This window comes from Miniopterus natalensis, chromosome 11 (genome assembly GCF_054644295.1).
Source record: "Miniopterus natalensis isolate mMinNat1 chromosome 11, mMinNat1.hap1, whole genome shotgun sequence".
NCBI classification, from domain to species: domain Eukaryota; kingdom Metazoa; phylum Chordata; class Mammalia; order Chiroptera; family Miniopteridae; genus Miniopterus; species Miniopterus natalensis.
This window is the reverse complement of record NC_142091.1, coordinates 72,243,107-72,267,229: the sequence shown is the minus strand read 5'-3', so window position 1 is coordinate 72,267,229 and position 24,123 is coordinate 72,243,107. Positions and strand designations below refer to the sequence as shown.

The 24,123-nt window shown below is 45.3% G+C and overlaps 1 protein-coding gene across 4 annotated transcripts in view; it reads right to left on the bottom strand.

Moving 5' to 3' along the window:
• MARK2 (microtubule affinity regulating kinase 2) overlaps nucleotides 1–23,615 on the bottom strand; it is a 52,943-nt gene extending 29,328 nt beyond the window's left edge. For 2 of the 4 annotated variants that reach the window (XR_015715296.1, XM_087821941.1), the window contains exon 1: nucleotides 23,458–23,609. Coding sequence is in view for 3 of the 4 variants with exons in the window: in XM_087821941.1 (XP_087678067.1) it covers nucleotides 23,458–23,511 (54 nt within the window). In the remaining variant the exon portion in view is untranslated. Of the gene's footprint in view, nucleotides 1–23,457 lie in introns of all 4 variants that reach the window. The other 2 variants (XM_016216359.2, XM_016216363.2) reach the window with 2 other exon arrangements.
• Between the last annotated feature and the right edge of the window lie 508 nt (nucleotides 23,616–24,123).

Genomic DNA, 24,123 nt, shown 5'->3' with positions numbered 1-24,123 from the left:
CAACTAACAAAACAACTTCCTACGACCATTCCTTGCCCTACTCAAAGTCAGAACTGGGAGGCAAATTAGGTACAGTTCCAGGGCAGAGGGGCTCAGGCGGCACGGAATCCACAAAGCAGGTCAGAGTGTCCTCTCTAACCAGAGGGTCAACCATATAATGACAGCACTAGCCACAAGACACAGGAAGAGGGGGAAGGTAGTCAGCACCTGAGTTGTGGCTCCAGGCAGTCTAGGCTCTCCACAGCAATGCTGCAGATGCTGGCCCCTGGTTCTGCAAAATTAGGTTCTTTCTCCCCTGCAAAATCGTTTCTCACAGCCCCTAAGTAGCCAATCCTCCACTCTCAGCAAGAGGATGTTTCCATGTGGGTGTTCCCAAGGCTGGCTGAAGAGGTCAGCAGAAGAGGGTGAGGGTGGTGTCCCTTCTCTAGCCAGCCAGAGAGGGGACATGATGTATCTGCTGGCCACTTGTGCTCCCCTCTCCAACATCTCCTTTCTAGCAATGGAACAGCTGCCACTTTCCTAACCTTCCTAAGAAAACTGAAGGTAGTAAATCCAGCTTAGGAACTAAAGCAACTAGCTTAGGAAAAAAATGGATATTGTGTTGCAGGAGATTCCAAGAATAAACTCCCCCACCACGCACCAAGCTCTTCTGAAAAGCAGGGGTATTTAGAAGCGCTTTCCATTTCTCCAAGCCTTAGAGAACAAGGTGGCCTTAGACAGACACACACACACCTGGCTGGGTCACCATCTCCTCCAAAGAGCCCTGGTCTCCCTACCACCAGAATAAGCCCACACCCGCCACAGAAGAGCAGGCCGAGCTGGCAATGTGCTCCAGAGTTCACATACTCACACGCCCATTAATCTTCCTCCAGATCGCTGTTGTCATGCAGAGCAGTGAGGTGGGCTGTCTCTGAGTCCAGCTCCAAAGCCAGTCACTCCAGTTTGCTTGGCAGTGTTGGGGGGGTGGGGAGGAGGAGGAGGAGGAGGGAGGGAGATTATCATTCTCTATTTTCAAACCCCGCCCCTAAAAACAGGGAGGGAAGCAGCTGGGTTCCCGTTCCAGGAGAGCTCCAATCTGGGCACTACAGAGCCAACCAGCTGCATAAGAACTCTGGGGGACATGCACATCAAACACGCTGGGGAAAGGAGGGGAAACAACCAGGGCAGAAGTGGGTTGGTCTCCTGCCAAGAACTTTCAATGGTACTCCTATCAGAACTAGAACATAACAGGAGGTGGGCAGGTTAATGGTCTCTGGGGACAGGCAGGAGGGGAAACAGTAAAAGCTGGGCTAGCATGGGAACAAAACTCGCTCCCTGGCAGGAGAGGGGACAGCCCAGCTGTCTACCGCACAACATCCGTATACAGTCAAAAGTGAAATCCTGTCCCACCATGCCCCAGGCATGCTTTGCTGCTGTGCCCTGAACCCTGCAGTAATTTCTACAACCCTCTAGTTAAGGTCTGCCTCTCAAGCTCGTGCCCTACGGCCAATGAGAGGAGGGAAGGGGGACTCTCACTGGCTGTGTTGTGCAATCTAGTCTGTGACCAAGGGCAGAGCAGCAGTCACAGATGACTGGCCCCTCCCACTGGGAGAAAGCACCTCCTTTGTCAGAGCAGAGTCCGAGGCTGCCACAGAGAGGTGCTGTTTAGTGAGAGAAATGTCCGTCAGGAGTGGCAGGTACTTCCTTTTTATCACCTATTGTTACCATCGGCCTCTACCGGCTGCCTCTGAAAAGCCTGCAGAACCCCCGGTGGTGGCAACGGGTTGTGAGTCACTCCCCTCACCAGAAGAGGGAAATTGGTGCAGACTCCTGGGCCAGAAGAAGCCCCACAGTGTCCTCAGCCAGTCCTGCTCCAAAACTAAAACCAGTCCTCCTGTCAGGACAGACACCTAGAACAGCCAACTCTCCACCCAATCCACATCCAATCCCTCTTACTCTACAACATGGTTTGGGGGTGGGGGGAAGACACCAACAGTCATCTCAGCAGGATACCCAGCACTGGAAACAGAAAGTGATGGCTCCATATTCAAAGAACCACTTAAACGTGCACACACACACACGATTTACATATCTATGTATATGTGTACACATATGTATGTATGTGCCTATGCATGTATAGTGACATGTAAAACTAATTTTCAGACCCACATAGCTCCCTTTCTCTGCCTGCAGCTCCAGCCTCACCCTTGTTGCTTCCCAGAGTCTTCAAATGTAAAAGGTTCTCTCAGATCTCCAGGCCTTTGCTACAGCCTCCTACTACCTGGAACACTGTCCTTCCCCCATCCTCTCACACTCTTTTTCCTGGTTAGCCTCAGTCAGATATCACTTCCTGCAGGAAGTTTTCCCTGCTCCACTGCTCTGATTTCCCAGGGCCCCTGACATGTCTCCCCAGGTATCTGCAGGTCAGCCCTTCTTGCACTAGGTAGGACTTCACTGCTTGCTGAATGGCCTGTCTCCTTCACAGCTCTTGGTGACTGTCTTGTTCACCATTACACACCACTGTGAGCAGGCTAAGAGAAATTTCTAGAACTTAAGTCATCTCTGTGTCCTCAGTACCTGGTACCTAACAGGCTCTGAAGAAAGGCTTTCCTAATGCATGAGGGAAAGTCAGGGTCAGGGTCTTCCTGCTTTTTTCGGAGTGAATTCTCACCTAATAGCTCTTAGCACAACTCTGCTCCATGTGACCCCTCCAATCTGGGTCAGATAGAATGCAGTGCCTACTGCTTTAAGTCCATTCCCTAGGGCCTTTTGGCAAGGGCAGGATTTCAGAACTCATCTCCAGTGTGTGGAGCTGGGGCCTGCTGCCCTTCCTCTTGTCCCTTCCCAGCCTCCCTCAGCCATGAGGTCTGCAGGTAACCCTCCCATAGGCCTTCTAAGTAACAGGAATGCCTTTGAAGTGGAAGCAATTGGGGTATAGTGCCAAGTCCCCAAGAGAGTGCAACTCTAGACCCAGCTCCGCCCAAACAAGTTACATAACCTTGAGCAAGTCATTCCCCGTCTTGGGACCTGCGCTTCTCCACCTGTAAAACAAGGGTCTGCCCTGTGTGGATGTGAGGGCTCTCAGTGCCTCTGTACTCACAAGCCTTCCAGCCATTCACTGAGACCAGAACAGGAAGTAGGCATAGTCTGCATGTCCTAAAGACCACATCCTGACCTTGGTTTATATTGGGTCAACCTGCCAAAAAGTCTGGCCCTATACATAAACCTCATCTAACATGCCTTGGACACCAGGCTCACACACTGGAAAATTTCTCCTGCCTAGGGCTAAAAATTAAAATTAACCTACGAGACAACCCCAGACTTAGCAATATTACAATCCTGAACCTAAGGAAGGATCCTTTCCCTCCCTAGACTTCATTTACCCACAATTTACAAGCTCCTCACCCTTCCCAGCTCTCTGCATACCATGAGTGTGGCCACAAGGCTCAGGGAAAGGCACCATGACATAGAGTCTATATTTCCAGCAGGCCCTAAGGCTGCTCTGCAGCCTCAGTCTGAGCTGCTCCGAGTAGGCGCAGCACCGCTAGGGTATGTGGCGCACTTAGCACCTGCCCCACCCACAGCGTGACTCCCCAGCAGCCAGGCTCCTCCCAGGGCTCCTGGGTGGGGAGCTGGGCCTGCCCACCATGGGTAGGTGATCCAGGAGAAACTGACTTGGCAAAGCCTAGCAGCAGCAGTTTCAGTCTCCCTACCCAGAGTGGGGGGCAGGGGAGGCGGGTCTCAGCAGACCAGTCCAACAGGTCCTTTTTCCACCACCCTACACAGCTGGTGCCTCCTGCACAGGTTCCAAAACAGGAGATTCAAAAGTCAGGTAGAGCTTTCACACCCTGAGTCACAAAGACCAGGGAATCAGGAAGAAAATAGTTATCCGTCTCACTCTTGCCCCACCCACACACATGGTCCCTGATCTCTTCACAGAAAAGCAAATGATCTCCAGAGATGCTCAGACAAATCTGGGTCTCCACCATCAGCAGGCGCTGGGTGTTGTGAACTCAGTTTTTCCTGTCTCGTGCTCCTGAGCTTTTCTCTCGCTAGAGACAACTCCAGCCTTTTGATTCACCACATGATCTCTCCAACTCCAGATAAAATTCCCACCACTCAGTGTACCTCCAATTCACCCTTTGTAAAAAAAGGAAGGATGAGGCCAATTTAACCAGAAGCCAGAGGTGCTATGGGTGAGGGCAAGGACAGAACTCAGCAAAACCAGGTGGGCTTGGCTTTCTGGCTCTGGTCCCTACTTCGAAAAGCCAGAGGGTTTCCTCAGCAGTGCATTTTCCCCCTGTGCTTTCTTCTCTGAGTTCTTAAAATAATCCAGTAACAGTGTAAACCTTCTGCCTCATCCTCTCATCCTGAAAAAGATGTTATTTTTAGTCATTAATGTACCTATTAAGATGCTTGTGACTTATATGGCCAAAAAACTGGATCTATGTCTGATTTATAAATCAATACGGACACACTTCCCTAGGGTGGTTACAAGTGCAGAATAATGCCCGTTACAATTCTTCTTACTTCACAAGTAGTTGGAAGGTGACCACACACAAAGCACTCTGAAGACTCTGGGGGAGGAAGGGGTACAGAGGGTAAAGCCCAGCCCAGCCTTCAAGAACTCATTATGTAGTAGGAGACATATGCACAAATCACACGGTCTGATACAGGACTAAATCCAGGAACTCAAGTTACAGTCTACCCATCCCCCCTCATTTGCTAGAAGTCCGTGGCTTTTGTTATTTTTTCAGAAGAACCATGCATGGGCTGAAAGATCTGCAAATCCCAGGTCTCTCTTCTAGCTAGGACCATGAGTGCTGCCAGCTGTCTCAACCCTGGGGCTTCAATGAATGGGGATGCCCATCCACTGAGTTAACCATGGTGAGTCGTGCCCTGGTGGCTAACCCAAGGAGACACATTGAAGAATCAATCATTTAGTCTTCCTCATCTCACCCCATTCTGGAAACTAGGGACAAGCCCAATATACGAGCAAAGATGACACGGGAAGAGTGTAAACACAGTAAAAAAAGTTGCTCAGGACTTATGTCATGGAGATGAAGTCAGAAAAGGCCCCTCACAATAGAAAAGGAGGGGAAGAGTGGGAACCACCATAGCTCAGTGCTGGCTGTGACTAGGAGGCACCTTTATATAGTTTTCCTTTTACTTCCGAATTGCTGGTTGTCAACTCTGGTCTCCTTCCTTAACCCCTATTCAATCAGTGTTATAGCTCACTGCACCAGGCTTTAAACTGGGCCCTTACCCATCAGGCTACCAGCAATGTCAAAGCTCTTCTGGAAGGTAACAGGGAGGAACAAAGACTCATCCCTGAAAGTACTTGGAAAGACATAAAATTCCCTAGACAAAGAGAAGATGCTATGCCATCTTATAAGAAAAAAAGTCAGTTAATTCAGAGCCCAGGGATAAAGATTAAGGTCCAAGTCCTCCTCCGTTGGGAGAAACAATTCTGGAGCTAGACCTATCTTAAACGTGGGGAAGGCTGGTGAGAGGTTTGGTCCAAATATCACCTCAAAAGGAAACCACTTCCTGAAATTAAAAAAAATAAATAAATAAAAAATAGTGGGTGAGGGGGAATGGGAATTGGTAAGTTTAAAATCTTTCCTGTGCAGTCGACAGCAGATTAGCTTCCCAAGACTCTTCTGTAACAGTTTCCCATGAAGAATTTCATAATGTAAGCATCCTGAATGTGAAACTGGGAGCTCGGCACCTCAACATTTATTATTGAGAAAAATCCTCACACCCCAATCATAATGAAGCTTTAGCATCAGTGTCTGACATTTTGTCATTGAGGACTGGTTTTAACACTAGATTTGGCAGCTTGCCCTATCGGCTGTTTCACAAGCAGTTTCTGTGGTTTTAAGAAAGGCAGGGTGTTTGCTTTTAAACCCTCTCTGAAAAATATATTTCAGAGTAGGGCTCAGCCACTCCACGACAGACAGGAGAAGGGAATGAAAACCAAACCAAATAAAGGGATCTGGCGCTACCGAATGAAGAGAAAGGAAGCAAGCCGGAGGTGCCAGGGAGGGAATAGTGCCCAGTATTCATCACCGGTACCAAAATGGCCAGAAAAGCTGAGTGCTTCTTACCACCAAGTTAGAAAACAAAGACAGAAATCCTTATACAGATCTTCATCTCCCCAAAATAAATCTACCTGGCTCAAATCGTTTTATTTACAAACAAAACCACCCCAACAGTTCCACACCAATGCAAAGGACTGTCATCTAATCAATTAGCAGCCACACCTCTCCGACAGCGTGATGTAGTAATTAAGGTAGAGATTTTCCTCCCTGGGAATACAAGTACAGAAGGGCAGAGCCCCTATGGACCTAACCTATTATGACAGCCTTTTCATTAGCAAGAAAACGCTGCCATGCACTCTCCAAGGAAGCAGTGGCCCGCATCACTGAAGAATACCTGTGTGAACAGCAGCTACCTCTGTTGAGATAAAAATGTGCCAAGATGGGAAGAGGGGAGGGGGAGGATCACTCACGAGAAAGCTGTGCTTGTCAAAGTAATTTATGTGGACCTTGGTTTTTCCACTGTAACAAAGAGATGGGTTCTAAAGTAATTTAGAAACGGCATATAACCATGATCTTGGAGAAATGAATCAGGTTTGAACATAAATACAATCATACAGTCAAAATCCCTCTCTCTGCTAGGGCAGCAGAGGGGCATACGTGGATAAATGATGCTTAAATCAAGGGCAGCAGCTCACACCTTTATCTCTCACCCCACCCTAGTATCTTAAAATGGGCTCGAAACTTTAGGACTTTGCAAATTAAAATGAAAACTTCTAACAGGATAAAAGAAAAGGCACCACTGCCAGGATGAGACAAGCAAGTAAATCAAACTATAAACTCATAAACTCAAGTTAACTGGAATTCCAGAGATACACACAGCAATCACTCTAAGAAACAGCTACAGATGTCTAGGAGGACCACATGCTTCGTTATGGGGACTAGCTTCAGGAGAGAGAAGTAAACCAAAAGAAAGACCAAACAAATGCAAACAGGAACCAGTGGCATGTTACACAAGCAATGGTATAAAGAGTCACAGCAAGATGGCCAGAGTTCAGCTCTGAGGATTGAACTGGCAGGCCCCAAATGCACAGAGAGGCCTGGCACTACCAGCTTTCGTGCTCAGTGCCCTTGGCAGTCAAGGCTACAAGCAAGTAGCCCTGGGCCCCTGCATGTGTAAGTGGCACATAGAGGGTTGTAAAGAGAGGACCTTAGTTTCATAAGGATAAAACATCTACAGTTAAAATCCACACACAAAAAAGCTTTCTCCTTTTTTCCTTTTTTGTGGGAGGCAGGGGGAGTGCTTATAAAAAAAGAGGTGCAGAATCCCAACGTTTCATGGGCACTACAGTGCACGACAGTCAAATCCGGGAATCCAAGCTGCCCTATACTGTGGGGGTACTCACCTTTTGGTTATCAATTTTAGGATTCAGGCCTCTGGGTTTTCTAAAGGGGTTCCTGAAATTCCAGAAGACGAGAACAGATAAAGGGGAGAACAAAAACCAGGATTAAATAAGGTTTTTTAGCTTCCCACTGCTCTTGTACGGCGCAGTCAAGACCAGGGAGGGACGCCAAAGAGGAGCATCTGCTCATCTCCACCACCTGTGCCCTTTGACAATAGGTCACCGAGGGCAGAAAGAAACAGACAGAGGAGTCCCCGCCCAACTCTAAAGCCAACTTGGGAGACACGTTTTACCAGACACTAACTGGATCTAATCCTAAAGGATAGATCTGTGTTCTACTGTCTGGACACAACTGAAGCCAGGGCCAAAGGGCTCGCCACAGTCAAGAAAGTTTGGTTCTGACACCAACATACATGCCAGACCACTTAGGTTTATTACCTTAAACGAGTTACTCAACATTTCTGGGCCCTGTTTCTTATCTATAAAGTGGGGGAAATAATAAGACCTACAATCTCACAAAGATTAAATGAGTTAATGAATGTAAAACAGCTAAACAAGTACCTGGGACAAAGTAAGTGCTCAATAAACGTTGGCTATTATGTTTATAGCTAAACACACACAAGCCTCAAGGCACACCATGCCCGTGAGAGACGATGGGTTGGGGCACTGTCTACCTTTCAAATACTCAGTCCATTCCCTTTTAAGTGTTTCCCAACCACTTAGGGAATGCAGGGGCAACCAGGAAGCACCATTACTGAGTCACTGCCTTAGCTAATAGGGTGAACAAATCCCCTTTGAAAGCAAAAGTCTGTCTTCCATACAGACCAGCGGCCGAAGAGAGAAAAAAGCACATCAACATCAACTTCAATTCTGGAATTGAAATGAAAGCCACATGTGAATCCAAAAAGAAATATGCTTTGTGTAAAAAATACAGGATTATGAGACTTGCTGAGTGACAGGAAATAGAGCTATAATCCTGCAAGTCTATATGGAGACTCAAATTGATATAAGTTAAGCATTTTGATTAAACAGGTTTTTAAATGACACCGATGAGAAGTGGTTCTGAGCAAATGAGATCAGTTTTAAAATATCTGCTTAAAGCTAGTCCAAGTGACTATTAGAAAAGGCGCAAAGGTCTCCTATTAACAGTATTGAGAGCTTTCACAAGTTAGAGGTGCTACAGAAATCCAAGGATGAGTATAAGCAAAAGGATAAGGTTGAGAATGACAAGGTAGTTTGGAGCTATACCCAGAGCAGCTTCACCTGCTCCTTAAAGATTGATCACACAGACAAAGCTCCCGCACTGTCACACCCCCCAAACCTGCTCACCCTTCACAGGAGAAAATAACGTTTTCCTACAGAAGGGTGGGATTTGGCAGGCATTAAGATACAGAGCCAACAAAGAGTTAAGTACAGAAGAAACAGGAACAGTGTGTCAGCCCTACAGCCACCCAGGGAACAGACTGTTGGGTGTTCTGGCCTTGGTGAGTGGCTGGAGCCTATCAGCCTTCAGCTAATGTAGGCACCAAGGTTCTTCAAGGTTAGAGGCTAAGCAAGCTTTGCAGTTTTCAAATTTGGAATTGACCAATAGCCAACTTATAAGCTTTAAAAAAATCTACTGTCATAATGAAATCCAAGTAAGCCAAATGATCTTTTTAATGGAAAAAAAAAAAGGCCAATGCTCTGTATTGGAGGAAGCAAGCCAACTCTGGTCAAAGTCCCTCAGGTCACTGAGAACCAGCTTCCTCAGCTAGAACAACTGCAAACCAAAGCAGCAAGCGCCTTCCAGTAGCCCAGCCAGGACTCTGGGAATTGCCAAACAAAGACTCTTTATGAGGTCATAGAAAGTGACCAACCAATCAAGGCCAGGGATGCCAACCCCATACTTGTCTACAGAAGCAGCTCTTACACTTCTGTCTGGAAACCCTTTACACTCTTAATTACAAGGACCTCAAATAGCTTGTTTATGTGGATTATAACTACTGTATTATAATTAAAACTGAGAAAATGTTCAACTATTAATTCATTTAAAATAACATTACTAAACCCATTACAACTCTACATCTTAATATTTTCCAACATATCAACTTAATTTATATCATCATCATAAAACCTAGTTCACTTTCTTTTTTTAATCCTCACCCTAGGTCATGCTTAGAGAGAGGAAGGGGTCTGGGGGCAGAGAGGCATCAGTGTTAGACAGAAACATCAATCGACTGCCTTCTGTACACCCCACAACCGAGGTTTGTGTCCTAATGGGAATCGAACCAGCAACCTTTCTCAGTGAGGTACTCTGGCCGGGCAAATCCAAGTTAACTTTTAAAATGGAATTAAAGCTACAACATGGATGAGCCTTGAAAACAGTATGCTACGTGAATTGAGCCCGACACAAAACAACAAATATTGTATGATTCCACTTACATGAGGTATCTAGAATAGGAAAATTTATACAGAAAGTACAACAGAGGCTCCCAGAGGCTGGGGGCAGGAGAGATGGGGAGTTATTGTTTAAATGATACAGAGTTTCTGTTTAGAATGATGAAAAAGTTCTAGAAATAGTGGCAATGGTTAATAACATTATGAATGTACTTAATGCCACTGGACCAGACACTTAAAAAATTAAAATGTAAATTGTTATGTTATATGTATTTTACCACAATGGGGGGGGGGGGGAAGGAATTAAAGCACAAGGCCATGAGAAAATTTCAGATTACCATAACTGAGGAGCGTTCTAGAAAATAACTGGCCAGCATTCTTCAAAACTGTCAGCATCATGAGAGACATGGAAGATTAAGAAATGGTCACAGATTTGAGGCGACTATGAAGACATGACAACTAAATGCAATGCGGGGTCCTGGACTGGACCTTGGAACAGAAAAAGCACATCAGTGGGAAAACTGATGAAATCTAAACGAGTTCCGTACTTTGGTTAATAGTAGTTTACCAAAGTTAATTCTTAGTTTTGATACATGCTCTATGATTACGTAAGATGTTAACATAGGAAGAAACTGGGTGAAGAATGTACAAGAATTCTTTGGACTATTTTTACAACTCTTCTAAGTTTAAAATTATCTCAAAATTTAAAAAATAAAATTTAACTGTTAAAAAGGAACTCACAAGACCAATGCTATATATTCAAAGGAAGAAATGAGCCAAGTTTGGTCAAAGTTCCTTGGATCACTGAGAAGCAGCTTCCTCAGCTACAATGGGGACAAACCAAGGCAGCAAGTGGCTTCCTGAGGCCCAGACGGGACTAAACAAGGGCTGGGAATTGAAAAATGGTTTTTTAAGAAACCACCAAGAAATTGACCAAGCAAAGCCAGGGAGAATTAACTCAAGGTTTGTCTACAACCATGCTTCTCACACTTTTTGGTTTCAGAAACCCTTTGTACTATTAAAAATTACTGAGTCCCCCAAAAGCTTTTGCTTATATGGATTATATCTATTAATCATTTAATACATTAGAAATTAATGATAAAATATTTAAATATGTATCCATTAATTTAAAAGAACATTAATAAACCCACTGCATGTAAACCTAAGTTACTTATTCTTAATGAAAAAATACAAACCACAACTTCACACATACCAAAGGAAGTCTACCTGAGGACTGATCTTATAATGCAATCAAAACCACAATGTCAGACCAAAAAAATAAAAATAAAATATTAACAAACTAAAGAAACCAAAAAGAAAAGGACAGAAAAATGGGAACTTGAACAAAAAAATTAGAAAAATTAAAAATAAAAGAATAAAGAGAGCCTTAGCTGGTTTTGCTCAGTGGTTAGAACGTCGGCCCACAGACTGAAGTTCCTAAGTTTGACTGGGGCCAAGGACACGTGCCTCGGTCTCAGGCTCGAATCCCAGCCCCAGCAGGGCATATATGGGAGGCAACCAATTGATGTTTCTCTCTCACATCGATGTTTCTCTCTCTCTCTCCCCCCGCCCCTCCACTCTCTCTGAAAAGGGAAAAAATATCCTCAGGTGAGGATTAAAAAAAAATAACTAACTAACTAGAGAGAAAATAAGAAAAAGGGGGGAAAAAATTCAGGAATAAAGAAAAACGAGAGAGGAGGCCTGGCTGGATAGCTCAGTTGGTTAGAGCATGGTCTGGATACATCAAGGTCAAAGGTTCAATCCCCGGTCAGGGCACAGACAAGAATTAATCAATGAATGCATAAATAGGTGGAACAACAAACTGATGTTTCTCCCTCTCTCTCCCTCCCTTCCTCTCTCTCTCAAAACTCAATAAAGTTTTTTAAAAGGGGGAAAAGAGACAAACCACAGAAAAGCAACAAAAACAAATACTTCACAAGGCCAATGTTATATGTATTAAAAGAAGGAAATTAATTTGGGTCAATGTCTCAGGCTTAAGCAGAGATTACACAGGGGCTGGGAATTGCAAACTAGAGCTCTTTATAAAGTCATGGGAAGAAACCACCCCAAGAGGGACCATCAACTCAAGTTTTGTCTACAACAGGGGTTTTCTCTTTTTGGTCTCAAGAACTCTTTACACTCTTAAAAAAGATTATTTAGGACTACAAAGATCTTTTGTTTATGTAGAGTTAGCTTATTACAAATTGTTACTGATATTTTAAAAAATCCTTATTCATTCAAAATAATAAACTTATTACATGTTTACACAAATAACCTATTCTTAATGAAGAAACTATATTATACAAAACAAAATGAAATTCACAAGAGCTGCATCATTTTACTTTCTTGCATATCTCTTTAATGTCTGGATTAATAGAAGAGCACTGACTTTCCACATCTGCTTCTGCATTTAATGTGTTTCGATATGTTGCTTTGATTCAAAGATATAAAGAAAATCTCACTTCACACAGACCTGTAGTCAGAAAATGGAGTTTAATAGCCATTTGGACACTGTGGATTTTCTTCTTTGGTATTAGACCAAAACTCAACAAGTGGTAGCTTTGGTTTTTTTTAATCCTCACCTGACGATATGTTTATTGATTTTAGACAGAGAAGAAAGGAAAAAGAGAAAGAGAAAGAAACATGGATTGGTTGCTTCCCGTATGATCCCTGACCAGGAATTGAACCCACAGCCTTTTTGGTATATGGGATGACGCTATAATCAACGAAGCCAACCGGCCAGGGCAACAAGTGGTAGGTTTTTTTTTAAAAAATATGTATGTATGTATGTATGTATTTATCCTCACCCAAGGATATTTTTTCCATTGATTTTTAGAGAGGGTGGGAAGGAGGGAGGAGAGGGAGAGAAACATCAATCGACTGCCTCCTGCATGCCCCCTCCTGGGGATCAAGTCATAACCCAGGCATGTGCCCTGACAGGAATTGAACCAGCAACCTCCTGGTGCACTGGACGATGCTCAGCCAACTAAGCCGCACTGGCCAGGGCAACAAGTGGTAGTTTTTAAAGGCTAGTTGCAATGTGTAATCTGAAATTTTATCAGTGATCCTTTTGTGTATTTTTACATTAAAATCCATTGGTCATCTTGCACTCTGAATGGCTCTTTTATCCACTGGCAATGTGGAAAATATTCCTTCATTGACTCATGCAGAATTTCCAAATATTGGCATTTCACACAACATCAAAAAGTCATGTTCCATTAATTTTACTGAGCTCATCAAAAAAGTCTTTGACAAATACAGATTTTCCAAAATTCTGATTTTTGCTTGAAAACTTGAATTTTATCACTGGCAATGGTGACAGACTCACTTTGTTCAATTTCAAGAAAATGTCCATGAAATATTCAAGTATGAATAACTATAGTTTGTCCATCAGTTGTTCTTTCAAGTAAAAATGATGATCCACGCAGCTGGTTCAGTTCCAACACACAAATGCCTTTTCTCAAGCCAGTCACTGTACTATGGTACACAGCAGCAGTGCTTCATGGATACTTTGCATTTCTCATTCCGAATATTAAAGAAATCTTTGCTAGAGGGCTGAGATGTCATAAAAATGAATATTTTTTAGTGCTTTATCCAGGGCATTAAGTGAAAATGGATTTTTTTTTTTTTAAACCACAAGTGTGTAGCAGGAACAAAGTCCATGACTCCGACCACCAGGAGAGTTTGGTGTCGCTGCCTTGACATGTTATGTGCCAGCAGTCTTCTCTGGCATCCCTGCTGCACCGATAGAGCAAATGGAAAGGAAGTTGTTCCGGCATAAACTATCAGAGTCAAAAAAATTATTCAACCTTTGGTGTATTTATCACCACTTGTGTCTGCTGCTGAACATTTATATAAAAATGTTTTTTGAAGTGTAGTTGGTGCTGAAAGAACAAGTTCAGCCATGTCTATAAATGTGCTCATTTGTAAGGTGAAAGTTAAATTTTGTAAATAAAATATTAATTCAGTCTTCATGTTTGCAGCCAAATCTTTAATCTGACGAGTCACGGTAACATATGAAATGGCACTGCCCTGAATTTTACTAACTTTTCATCCAGTAGGCATTCAGGAATGTCAGCTGTTCAAGACTTCATTGGTCTCTCAGCTACTGGGTGCAGTTTCCCAGCCAAAGCAATGTGATAACTTATCCTATAAGAGGCTTCAGTGACTTTTTCATTTCTAGGTTGAAAAGCTGAAACAAATTTTGGCTTTGAAAGAGTTCGTGGTGTGTACAGTTAAAATATTCAATTCCTTTTTCTTTAAACTCTGAATGATGGGTCTTGAAGTAAAGCTGCAGCTTAACTGGCACTATAATATTACACAAGAAAGTTCTGTTGTGTAAGGCACAATAAGGTACATTATTAATATCTATAAAGCTGAGAAGAAGAAAACTTTCATGTGATATCATTTCTTTTTTAATTATTTTTTTCCCCATTTCTTATTTACAGTTTTGCCCATTCTCTTTGGAGTAGATTCCTCCCTTTCACTTGCTGATGTGTCCATTTCATTAAATAGTGGTTGCGACTATGTGTTGAGAAAGCAAGTCTTCTAATCTCCCTTTTTTAAGCCAACAGCCCATCCTTAAATATCAGAGGAATATTATAAATTGTCTTCTATTTCATAATAAAATAGAATTAAGTGCTAAAATAAATTATAAATAAAATTTTAAAAATCAGAAGTTTTCCCAAAAGTTTTTACAAGTAAATTTTATGAGTTGTACTTACTTCTTGTTGTGTTTCCTCGAAGGTGCTGGGGAAATGCTGGGATTTCAAAATAATAATTTACTGAACAATGATGAGGTTTACAGAGATTATAGCAGATACAACTAAAAGCTAGTAAGGGCACAGAAGTACTAAGAACAAACTGAGTTAATCATTGAAAATTCCCATATTTATACCTTAAAGCATTACCTTAAAATTTCTAGAAAACACAAGAGTACAGAAACACACATTTCATTAGCCTAGAGTGATGATGTCTACACACACCATTCAACCTCTGAAAAACTCCACTGTATACTGGTGAGAGAGTAAGAATGAAAAAAATTGCAAAGGCTGCATCGTTGTAATGAAAATATTTTTTCTTCATGTACCACCCTGGGGTTCCCAAGACCACACCTTGAGAACCAAGTTCAGTATTGCGCTACCAAAAATTAACAAGTGCTTCCTCAGATTTCTCCAGGGTCTAGAGTTATGGCATTCCTGATAGGCCAGAGGAAACAGCTTAGACCCTGTCACCAGGGAAACCCGGGTGCCGTCCCTAATAAGTTGTCAGGTTGCCAAGCCTGGCTTTACTGAGGAAGGCATACTCCAGAGACAAAAAAGAAAATGTTTTCTAAAGCAGTGAATCCTTAACTTTACAGAAATCAGAGGAATAGGAGGAAGAAAGGACTGGGTAGTTCTGGGATTCTATACATCAAGGAGATCTCAGACTATCAAAATTCCTCTCCTGAGCCATGCCACAAAAGAGGCATAGAAACAGGTAAGGCAGAGTGGGACGCGGAGATGAAAACCTGAGATGGATAGTGATAATGAAGGAACGGAGTTGAAAGAAACCAAACAGGAAAAAAAGAAGGAAGTGAGACAAGTCAGCAGAGGGGTCAAAAGGAAGAGGAAAATACAGTGAAAGAAATATTCCCTGATGAGCTGAGGTGACACGGTTACCTTTCTCCCTGGCCACAGTTGCAATGTGAAACAACAAAGCAACTTACTTGCTGTTTTGACAAGGCATTCAGGCTCCAGAACTGGGAGGATGAAGATAAACAAGGAACTGAGACCAAAATCTCAGCCCCAGATTCAAAGTCCACAGCTTCACAGGAGCAGCAGGGAGGCTTTCTTCTCACTTTAGGGGAGCCAACAGAGGTACAAGAACATGCCCTTGATGGCCCTCTGCTAGTGAAGGAACCTAAAATCATCAGCTAAGTTCCCATGTGGGTCTTTAAGAGAAACAGGAAGCCTTTGCCTTTTGCCAAAGGGAAAATACTGCACTTGAAGAAAGGAGCATGATGAAGGGAACCCCCGCACCTGGTGGGGCTTCCTCTAACACTCGGAAAAGCCCATGCTCTGGTGACTTTGGATGTGGCTTTTCAGCCATTGATGAGGCTGCACATCCACCACCACCAACACTCACAACACAGAAATATAGGCAGGTGGATGGTAGTGTTTTTTTTCCTTTTAATCAATAAAATTGCCTAATATTGATACTTGAAATTATATAAACTTTTTTAAAAAAGTGCTCTTAAAAGAACATAAACCTTTCCAATAGCATTCTATTTCTTTCAAATAGCTGATTGGTAAAAACAATAATAATACAAAAATAAACGAATTAACAAAAACCCAGAAATGCTAGAAAAAGCACCTTTAGGAACTCAATGGCTAGAAGAGGCCAAATTCTTTCAATCGACTGCAGAGAAATTCCAATGTATACCCTCCCTTACACTGACCTGGAGTTAGTCGAGTGGTAGTCAGAGAAAATCTACTAAGTTGCTCATCTAAACAGTGATGATGATGATGACATCCTGTCAAGCACTATTCTAAGTGCTTTATATTCATTGACTCTTTTAATATCCACAACAACGATACATATAAGATAGGTACTATTATTACTCCTTTTTTACAGAGGAGCAGACAGTGCCATTAAGCAAGTGCAAGGTCACAGTAGGGGCTGAACCAAGATTCCAATACAGGGAATCAAGCTGCAGAGCCTGCTCTAACCACAACAAAACCACTGATTGAAGTCCAAAAGTGTTGGGATCTCTTTTCAACTATGCCACAAGCTCAACTCAATCAGAAGCTATGCTAGACCAAGAGGGCCTCAGGGGCCCCACTTCCTGTGACTGGAGAACCAGTAATTCAAACGCTTGTGAGCAAGAACAAAGCAACAACCACAAGTACTTCCAACAGTACAAGCAAAAACAGTCAAATGGTGGCCATGTGTGGAGGGGAGGTGGGGAAATAATAGGGTAAAGAAAGGCCAGCCGACCAGCAAATCTAAAGATGAGGGGAAATGGGGGCCACCCTGCATAAAGGATTATCAGTAACCAAAACAAAAACCTCAGCAAACTGCTGCTTGGGAGAAGCAATGAGTAGATCCTTGTAGTGGCAACAGGAGCAGCCTGCCCTCAAGGACAAGGGCACAGGATGGAGCTGTTTGCAGGCAGCATCACTCATTCATTACCAGGCTTTCAGACTTGGGCATTTTCTGCTTAGCTGGGAGCCTGGGAAAACCTGCTACATTAGCAGTACTGATGGTCACAGGAGCCTCAGAATCCTGCTATGCCCTTTCCCTACTGCTGTTCAAGAAGTGCCAACATGTGGTGACTGATGGCTCTCACCTTCCCACAGGTACCTTGATCAGGGACAAGCTCAAACTGTTCCACTCCCTGAAGTACCTGCTGCCAAATACCAAAAACTGTTCTCTCCTTTTTCCTTCCCAGCAGGGCTGGCAGTCCCACTGCACCGAGCCAACAGGTCTGGGGTCTCATTGGCTTTAGCAGCCAGATCACGACAGCCAGGAGTCAGAAGTCCACATTTCCTTCCAGATCTACAAATGAGGAGCCAATCACAGACCCAGTCCCTCCCTCATAGCCAGGCTGAGGGCCTTCTGCCAAGCTATGAATTGCAAAAGGGGCCCAAGAAAAGGAACTGTATCTTCGAACTTCCTGTGACAACGTTGCCTTGAGTTGGATGGGGCGTAGAGAAAGCCCACTCCTGTGGAGAGTTCCAACTCAGAGACCCATTCAGTATTAGGGGGGAGAAGGGTGTTTACAGACACAAACTCACGCCTCAATGAGCAGAGCCCCAGAGGAGACAGACCTTTGTATTGCAACTTCCCAAAGAACAGAGAGGAAAATAGGCCGGGGCAGCTCAAAACCAGCTTGACTGGTTCTACAGAGAAGCTCTGGTCTGCTCCGCCTTCCTCATGTTAAAAAGAAAAAGATGGCCTGGAGCCAGCCATTGAGGCCTCCTCTTCTCCTTTCCCCACCCCCACTGTCCCACAGGATTCACCTAGCCACCAATATCAGTGTTCATTTCAGTCTCTTGCCTTCCAAACCTTGTGATTACATAGTTTTTAAAGTCTAAAATTAATCATTTGGTTCAGAAAAATAAATACATTGGAAGTAGGGGGAAATGAGTGTCAACCCAAAGACAAACATCTGTGGAAGAAATTCCCCACAGGGACCAAGAAACTTCAAACACTATGGACAAAAACAGACAATTCAGATGCAGGGGGCTAGCCTATCTATTCCCCCAAAAGGAGGAGCAGGTCTAGTGAGTAACAGAAGGAAATGGGATCCCTCCTCCGAGAGAGAGAACTGGAACCCAAGAGGCCCGATTCTCTCTTGTTGTTTCAGAATCAGATGTGCCATCTGAAAGTCTACAAGACAGCAATGACATTCAGCAGGTGTGGTGGGGAATGACATTCGTCGGAGAGCTAGAGCTTGCAGAGCCAACATGAGGATAGATAGCCTCTTCCCATGCCATAAGTGGGACATGGGTGGTTCCCTTCCCCACAAGGTTTGTAAAGGCTTACTCTTCCCTTTGCTGAGACAGAAGGGGAAAATGCATAGGTAACACTTCAGTGACTCACTCGTGTTTGATGAAGGCAGGGAGAAAGCCTGGAGAATCCAAGCTTCAAGCGCAAAATGTACAAATGCTGGAATCTCCCACCAAGAAAAGAAAACTCAGCCACCTAACTGGTCTGTCATTTTGCTGAACTTCCCCTGAAGGAAGAAGGGCCATGTTTAAACTCCACCTACCCTGTCCACATCCCTCTCAATTTCTATTTTGACAGAAAAGTGGCAAACCTGGTAGCACCACCACAGCTAAGAGATAATGAAACCCTTTCCACACCTCCTCTCAAAGCAGAGGCCTACCAGCCAGAGTCTACAGCTTAACCAAGCAGAGGGACTTGGAGCTGGACCTGATTACTACAGGAAAGCCTCATCAGGCAGTCTCAGGAAAGGAAGGACAACCACCCTCCTAGCCTTTTCCATCTGCTGAGGTTACTTCATCCCAATCCATTAATGGGCTTCAAAGTGCTGCTAGGGGGAGTCCATTTAGCAGAGACACAATCATCAGGCCAAAGGTGGCGCCCAGTCCCCATTCTGCTTGTCAATAATGGGCCACAAAGTCTGAGGCTTGGCTGCACTCTAGGCATAAAATATTCATTCGAGACGACATAATATGTATGTAGGAAAGTCATGGAAGCTCCTGGGAGGAGAGAAATGCCAGCCAGGTGGCTAAGTGCTCAATGGGAAAGAGTTCATGAAGGCATGGGTTAGTCCTGGTCAAATGCCTACTGAGAATTGGGTTGTTCTGTCCAAAGGGGAAGCAGTCTAGTCTGACTGCTTTTGATTCTCAAGAGATCTAACCATGCAAATCTCTCAGGCAAACAAATTCTCAATCTCTTCCTACCTCATAGGCATCAACTCTACTTAAGACATTTACCCTGAAAAAAATTGTGGGCCAAATCTTTGATCACCGTTGGAAAGATTCAGTTATCCCTTTGCAAGCTTGATTTTAATCTGAAGCAGGCCAAGTTGCAATGATTGCCTTGTATACATCTGTTTAGCTACTTCCCCAAATCCACAGATCAGACTGAAATCATTAGAATTTACTAGTAGTTACCTTTACTGGGTTCAAAGGTTATGGTATGGCAAGTCTATGAACTCCAGGGACTCCTAAAGCCCTTGCTCTAAGAACACCTCTTTCCTGATTTCTAGGGCCAAGCAGAAAATGAGAATCTATGGTCTGACATTTACTCACATCCCTAGAAAGTAGTGCCATCAAGGAGCCCCTGGGCAGAGTAAATGGGCAGAGGTTAGAGCCAGCACCCAGAGCACAGTGCTACACAACTTGCAGGGCATAGAGTGAAATGAGATCTAACTGAGCTCTCTACTAGATGACACTAGAACCAAATTATTCACTGCAACATTCCGCCAGAACCAACCCCGGGATCCAAAGGATATGTGTGTTTAAAGTGGCTCAGCTGTTCTTTACAGGATTCTGTAAGTTAGATTTGCTCTCTTCACCCAGACTTCCAAACTCCTCTTCCCAGAACTACCTGAGAGAATGAACAGTGTCACTCATTCTCTAGAAGAATGACAGCATCATCCTCCCTTGCCCACTGCAGCAGAAGTGGGGTGGGTAGTGAAAGGCTCCTGTTTTCTCAGAAGTCCTCTCATGGCTCCTTAGGCCCAGAGGTGAAGCAAGCCTGCAGCCATGTAGCCCCTCTACCAGGTGTTACAGAAAGCTCTAGCCAGCTGCAGGTGAACTCTGGAAGTTGGACCCCTCTCCACACTTGCCTATTACTGCTGCTGCTGGCTGGAAGACAAACAGTCATCTTGCTGATTGCTTTCACCACTGCCAAGCCTCCAGGCCAGAAGAGCCATTTGGAAAAGTGAACAGAAAGCTCAGCTCACAGACTAAGAATCCCCCAAACTACCAGCCCCAGGTCACAACCCTCCTGCAAAAGGAAGACTCTATGACTGTGAAAAAGCACATCAGAAATCAGATGTCACAACAATCATGTTTAAAGACAGGGCTTGACTTTTATCTCCTACTTTCACTGTTAAAAGCAGAGTTGACAGCAAACAGGCAATCTCCCTGCAACACAAGGTTTACTTTTATGCTCCAACATCTTCTCTCTGTTGTGTGTTTATGTGTGTTTAATTCAGATGTGATCAAAGAGCTCCTGGAACCAGCTTCCCATCAGCCACATGTTTTAAAGATGGGGGAGGGGGGGGCAAGAAGAGGTTGGAGCTTGAAGACAACCAGTGCAGTCTGTTTACCTATTTCCTGGTGAAACCAGTTTAAATCACTTAAATCTAAATAAGGTGATAGAGGACTTTGGGGGGAAGGAATCAGCCCAACCAAATCCCTCACTTTTTGCTGTTTCACAGCATTAAGGCTTATTGCAATGACTGAGCTTCTATGACTACTTTAGCTAGAATTGCAACAGGACCAGAAGAATTTTCTTGCTCTCACCTGGTGGCATGATCTCTTCTAAAGGAGGCGAATTCTTTCGCATCTCTGGTCTCATGACCTAAGGAGTTGCCACTTGTCTTTTTTCTTGTTTTAAAAAATATAGGTACCTGCCTGTAATAGGTGTATCCAAGGTTTTCCAAAGTCCGTGCTTTTACTACGATGAGACTTAATATTGAGTTAATAGTGAGACTGGCTATCATGAGACCAGCAGAAACTATGAAATGGTTCAGGAGAACCTCAGGCCATAAAGAATACACATGGGATGAGTAAGTCATAATCTGGAACAGGATGGCAACGTGTGCAGTCACTGCTCTGGACAAAGTTACCAAAGAGCAGCTTACATTCCCAAATGGCTCACTGATTACTGCTATCATGAAAATCAATGGGTGTGCACCGAGTTCCTACTATGCGCTCAGCACCATGCTAAGAATGTAGGGAAGAGAGAAATCGACACACACATCACAAGAAAAAGACCGTGGCAAGAATACATTGACATTTAGTAAACAGCACAAAAAAACCACACTGAGGCAGCCAGTTACTCTACTTTGCTGGACACAATGCCCCCCACAGCCTCCCTAAGAGTAGGCACTCCACTGCCACTCCTCAAAATGCCTGAGGGTGCCAGTCAGTCACTTAGCCTCCTCCTACCAGCTCATAATCAACAGCCTGGGAAAGTTCTCTGGTTAAACAGGGTTTACCTGCTAAAACAAGGGTTGCGATAAGAAAAGGAATGGAATAGGCAACTTCAAGAGGGCCTAGAGAAAGTGGTTCCCAGTAAGGAGAAAAATAGCAAGCAAGGGAGGGAGACTGTGACATGAAGACCATGCTCCTGTTCCTAAAGACCTCAGCCCCATGCAGAATCAGCTGCCAAACCCGGAGATGAAATGGAAATCAACCACCCATTCCTCTCAACCCCTGCTTCACCCCCAGAAGCACCAATCTATCAGTAATAAAAGGGTCAACCACTACACAGAAAAACTCAGTCCAGAACTCTTCTTGAGTTCCTGATTGGCCAGGTGACAGAAAGTGTAAGGGTAACAAAAAAAAATTTAGGAACGATGAGAAAAAGGAAGATTTTCCAGAGAAAGATGTTAACATGCAAGAGAATATATAGCAAGGGTCCCATTGGGCTACAAAGGAAGAAGGGAACAAGAGGAAAACATGAAGGATGTAATGAGGCAAAAGGATGCAAAAAGCACTGCGGCCCCGGGAGAGAAGGGCTCCTTTTTCTAGTCCAGTATTTCTGGCCTAGTAAAGTTCTCCACCAAGAAGGTGTGACAGGCAGGGAACACTTCACAGAGCAGTCAGCAAGAGACACTGGAGACGGTGAAAGAAAGGGGAGGGGTGGAAAGTGGACGCCTCTCAGCTCAGAGGTGAGATGACACAGAAAAGGCTAAGGCTTGGGTGATAAATCACAGCAGTGATTGTCAGGACGATGGGGATAGAGCAGCTCAAGAAACTAGTATGCAAAATGCCTGGACAGGAAGTTACAAAGATTAGTCAATAGGAAAGGAAAGGACAGAAGCATATGTGGGGAAAATAAATATGTGAAGGCAGGAGACAAATATGGCGATGAAAGGCAATCCTGATTCAGAGTAAGGAAGGTGGGGTGAGAGTAGAGACACTGGAAGGCAACAAGCAAGGAGAAAGATACTATGAAAAGTGACAGACCCAGGAGTGAAGAGACAGGCATGCATCATGGTCTGTGCTGCAGTGTAAGACAGAAAAGCAAAAGCAGTGATGTAGCAAGGCCGGGGAAAGAACGGAGCAACAGGTTGTTAATGGAGTGGGATGAGATAGCAGCAACTTTCCCTTGGTAGTAAGAGCCCAAGGGGGCTGGCAAAGTACTCACAGTGAGAAACAGGGGGCCTAGAGATTTAAAAGCCAAACCCCAGGGGAAGAGGACATGAGGGCTCCGAAGACTGAAGGGAGTGATGACTGGAACTCCAAAGACAACCTGTGGGAAAACTATGCGCATGACAGCTGAATGGGAAATACGGAAGCAACAAATGCCAGCGCGAGGCACCAAGGAGCTCCTGGAGAAAAGGGAAAGTGATGAGCAAAGAGTAGGCGAACGATTTGGAAAGGTGATGAGGGTGGAGCTGGTGGGTTGCACGCAAGAGGGAGAGCACAATTTGGAGAAGCGGTAGGGTAAAAAAGCTGGGGAACTGGAAGGAAAAAGGGATGGAGAGCACATTCCGGGGCAAGGACCCTGAGGGTGACAACCAGGGACTGGGAGAACCGGCGCGGGCGGCGGGGAAACACGGCTAGAGAGACGGAGAAAGAGGTGGATCACGATCTGGAGCAAATCGCTGGGTGCTATTCGATGAACAGAGGAGGGTGGCTGCTGTGAGCGTGGGTGGAGGAAGACCAGAAAGGCCCCTGAGAAAAAAAGGGAAGAGAAGGGGAAGCTGGGGAGGTCACACGGAAGAGCGCAGCAGGGCAGAGAGGGGACAAGGGGGGTCAGCAGAAAGACAAGTGTGCAGCTTGGAGTCAGAATGAGGTGGGTCCCACGACAGGACTCGGAGGGGGATGTGCGGGGCCGAAAGACAGACGACAGGGCAGCTGAGGCTTGCAGAATGGCAGCAGGGGCACGAGAGCAGAGGAGGGAGAAGTCTCTGCAAGGTGCAGGGGCCCAGCCAGAGAATTCCAGGAGTCCTCGGAGCTCCTTACCTGCTCCGTGTCCCTCTCGTTCAGCGTGGGTAGGGGGGTCCGGGCGCTGGACATGGCGCCGGTATCTCAAGGGAGGGAACCGAGAAGCTTGAAGGGAGGGGAAGGCGCGCAGCCCAGCCGGGCGGGGCTTCTCACAGCAGGGGCACCCGCCGCATGGGCCCCGGCCGGGGGTGCGGGGAGGCCGGGCAGCCGTTCACGCCAGCCCGGGGATGCGCCGCTCGGGCTAGGCCGCGCCGGCTCCGAGCGGCTCCGGACCGCACCCCCCCGACCCCCGGCTGGGCTGTGCCGCCTTTCGGCCCGGCCGCGCCGCTCCGCCTACTCTGCCGCCACAGCCGGCCGCCCGCCTCGCTCCTCCCCTGCCCTCAGCGGCACTGCTCCGCGCCCGGCACACAGGCAGCCGCCGATGGACCTGCTGCTCCCAACATGGCCGCCACCACCGCCGGCCCTCGGCTCTTTCCGCCGGCAGCAGCCGGAAACATCCGAGGCGGCCAGGAACGGGAGGGCGGCTCGCCTCCTTCTCGGGGCCACCGACTACGGGTGAATTCCGGAAACACCCGAAGAGGGTAACCCCCGGGGACGAGAGCGCCTCCTCGATCCCGAAGACCAAGCTTCGGCTCTGTTTTCGGAAATTCACGAAGCGACGCTAGGTACTCTAGCCACGCCCAC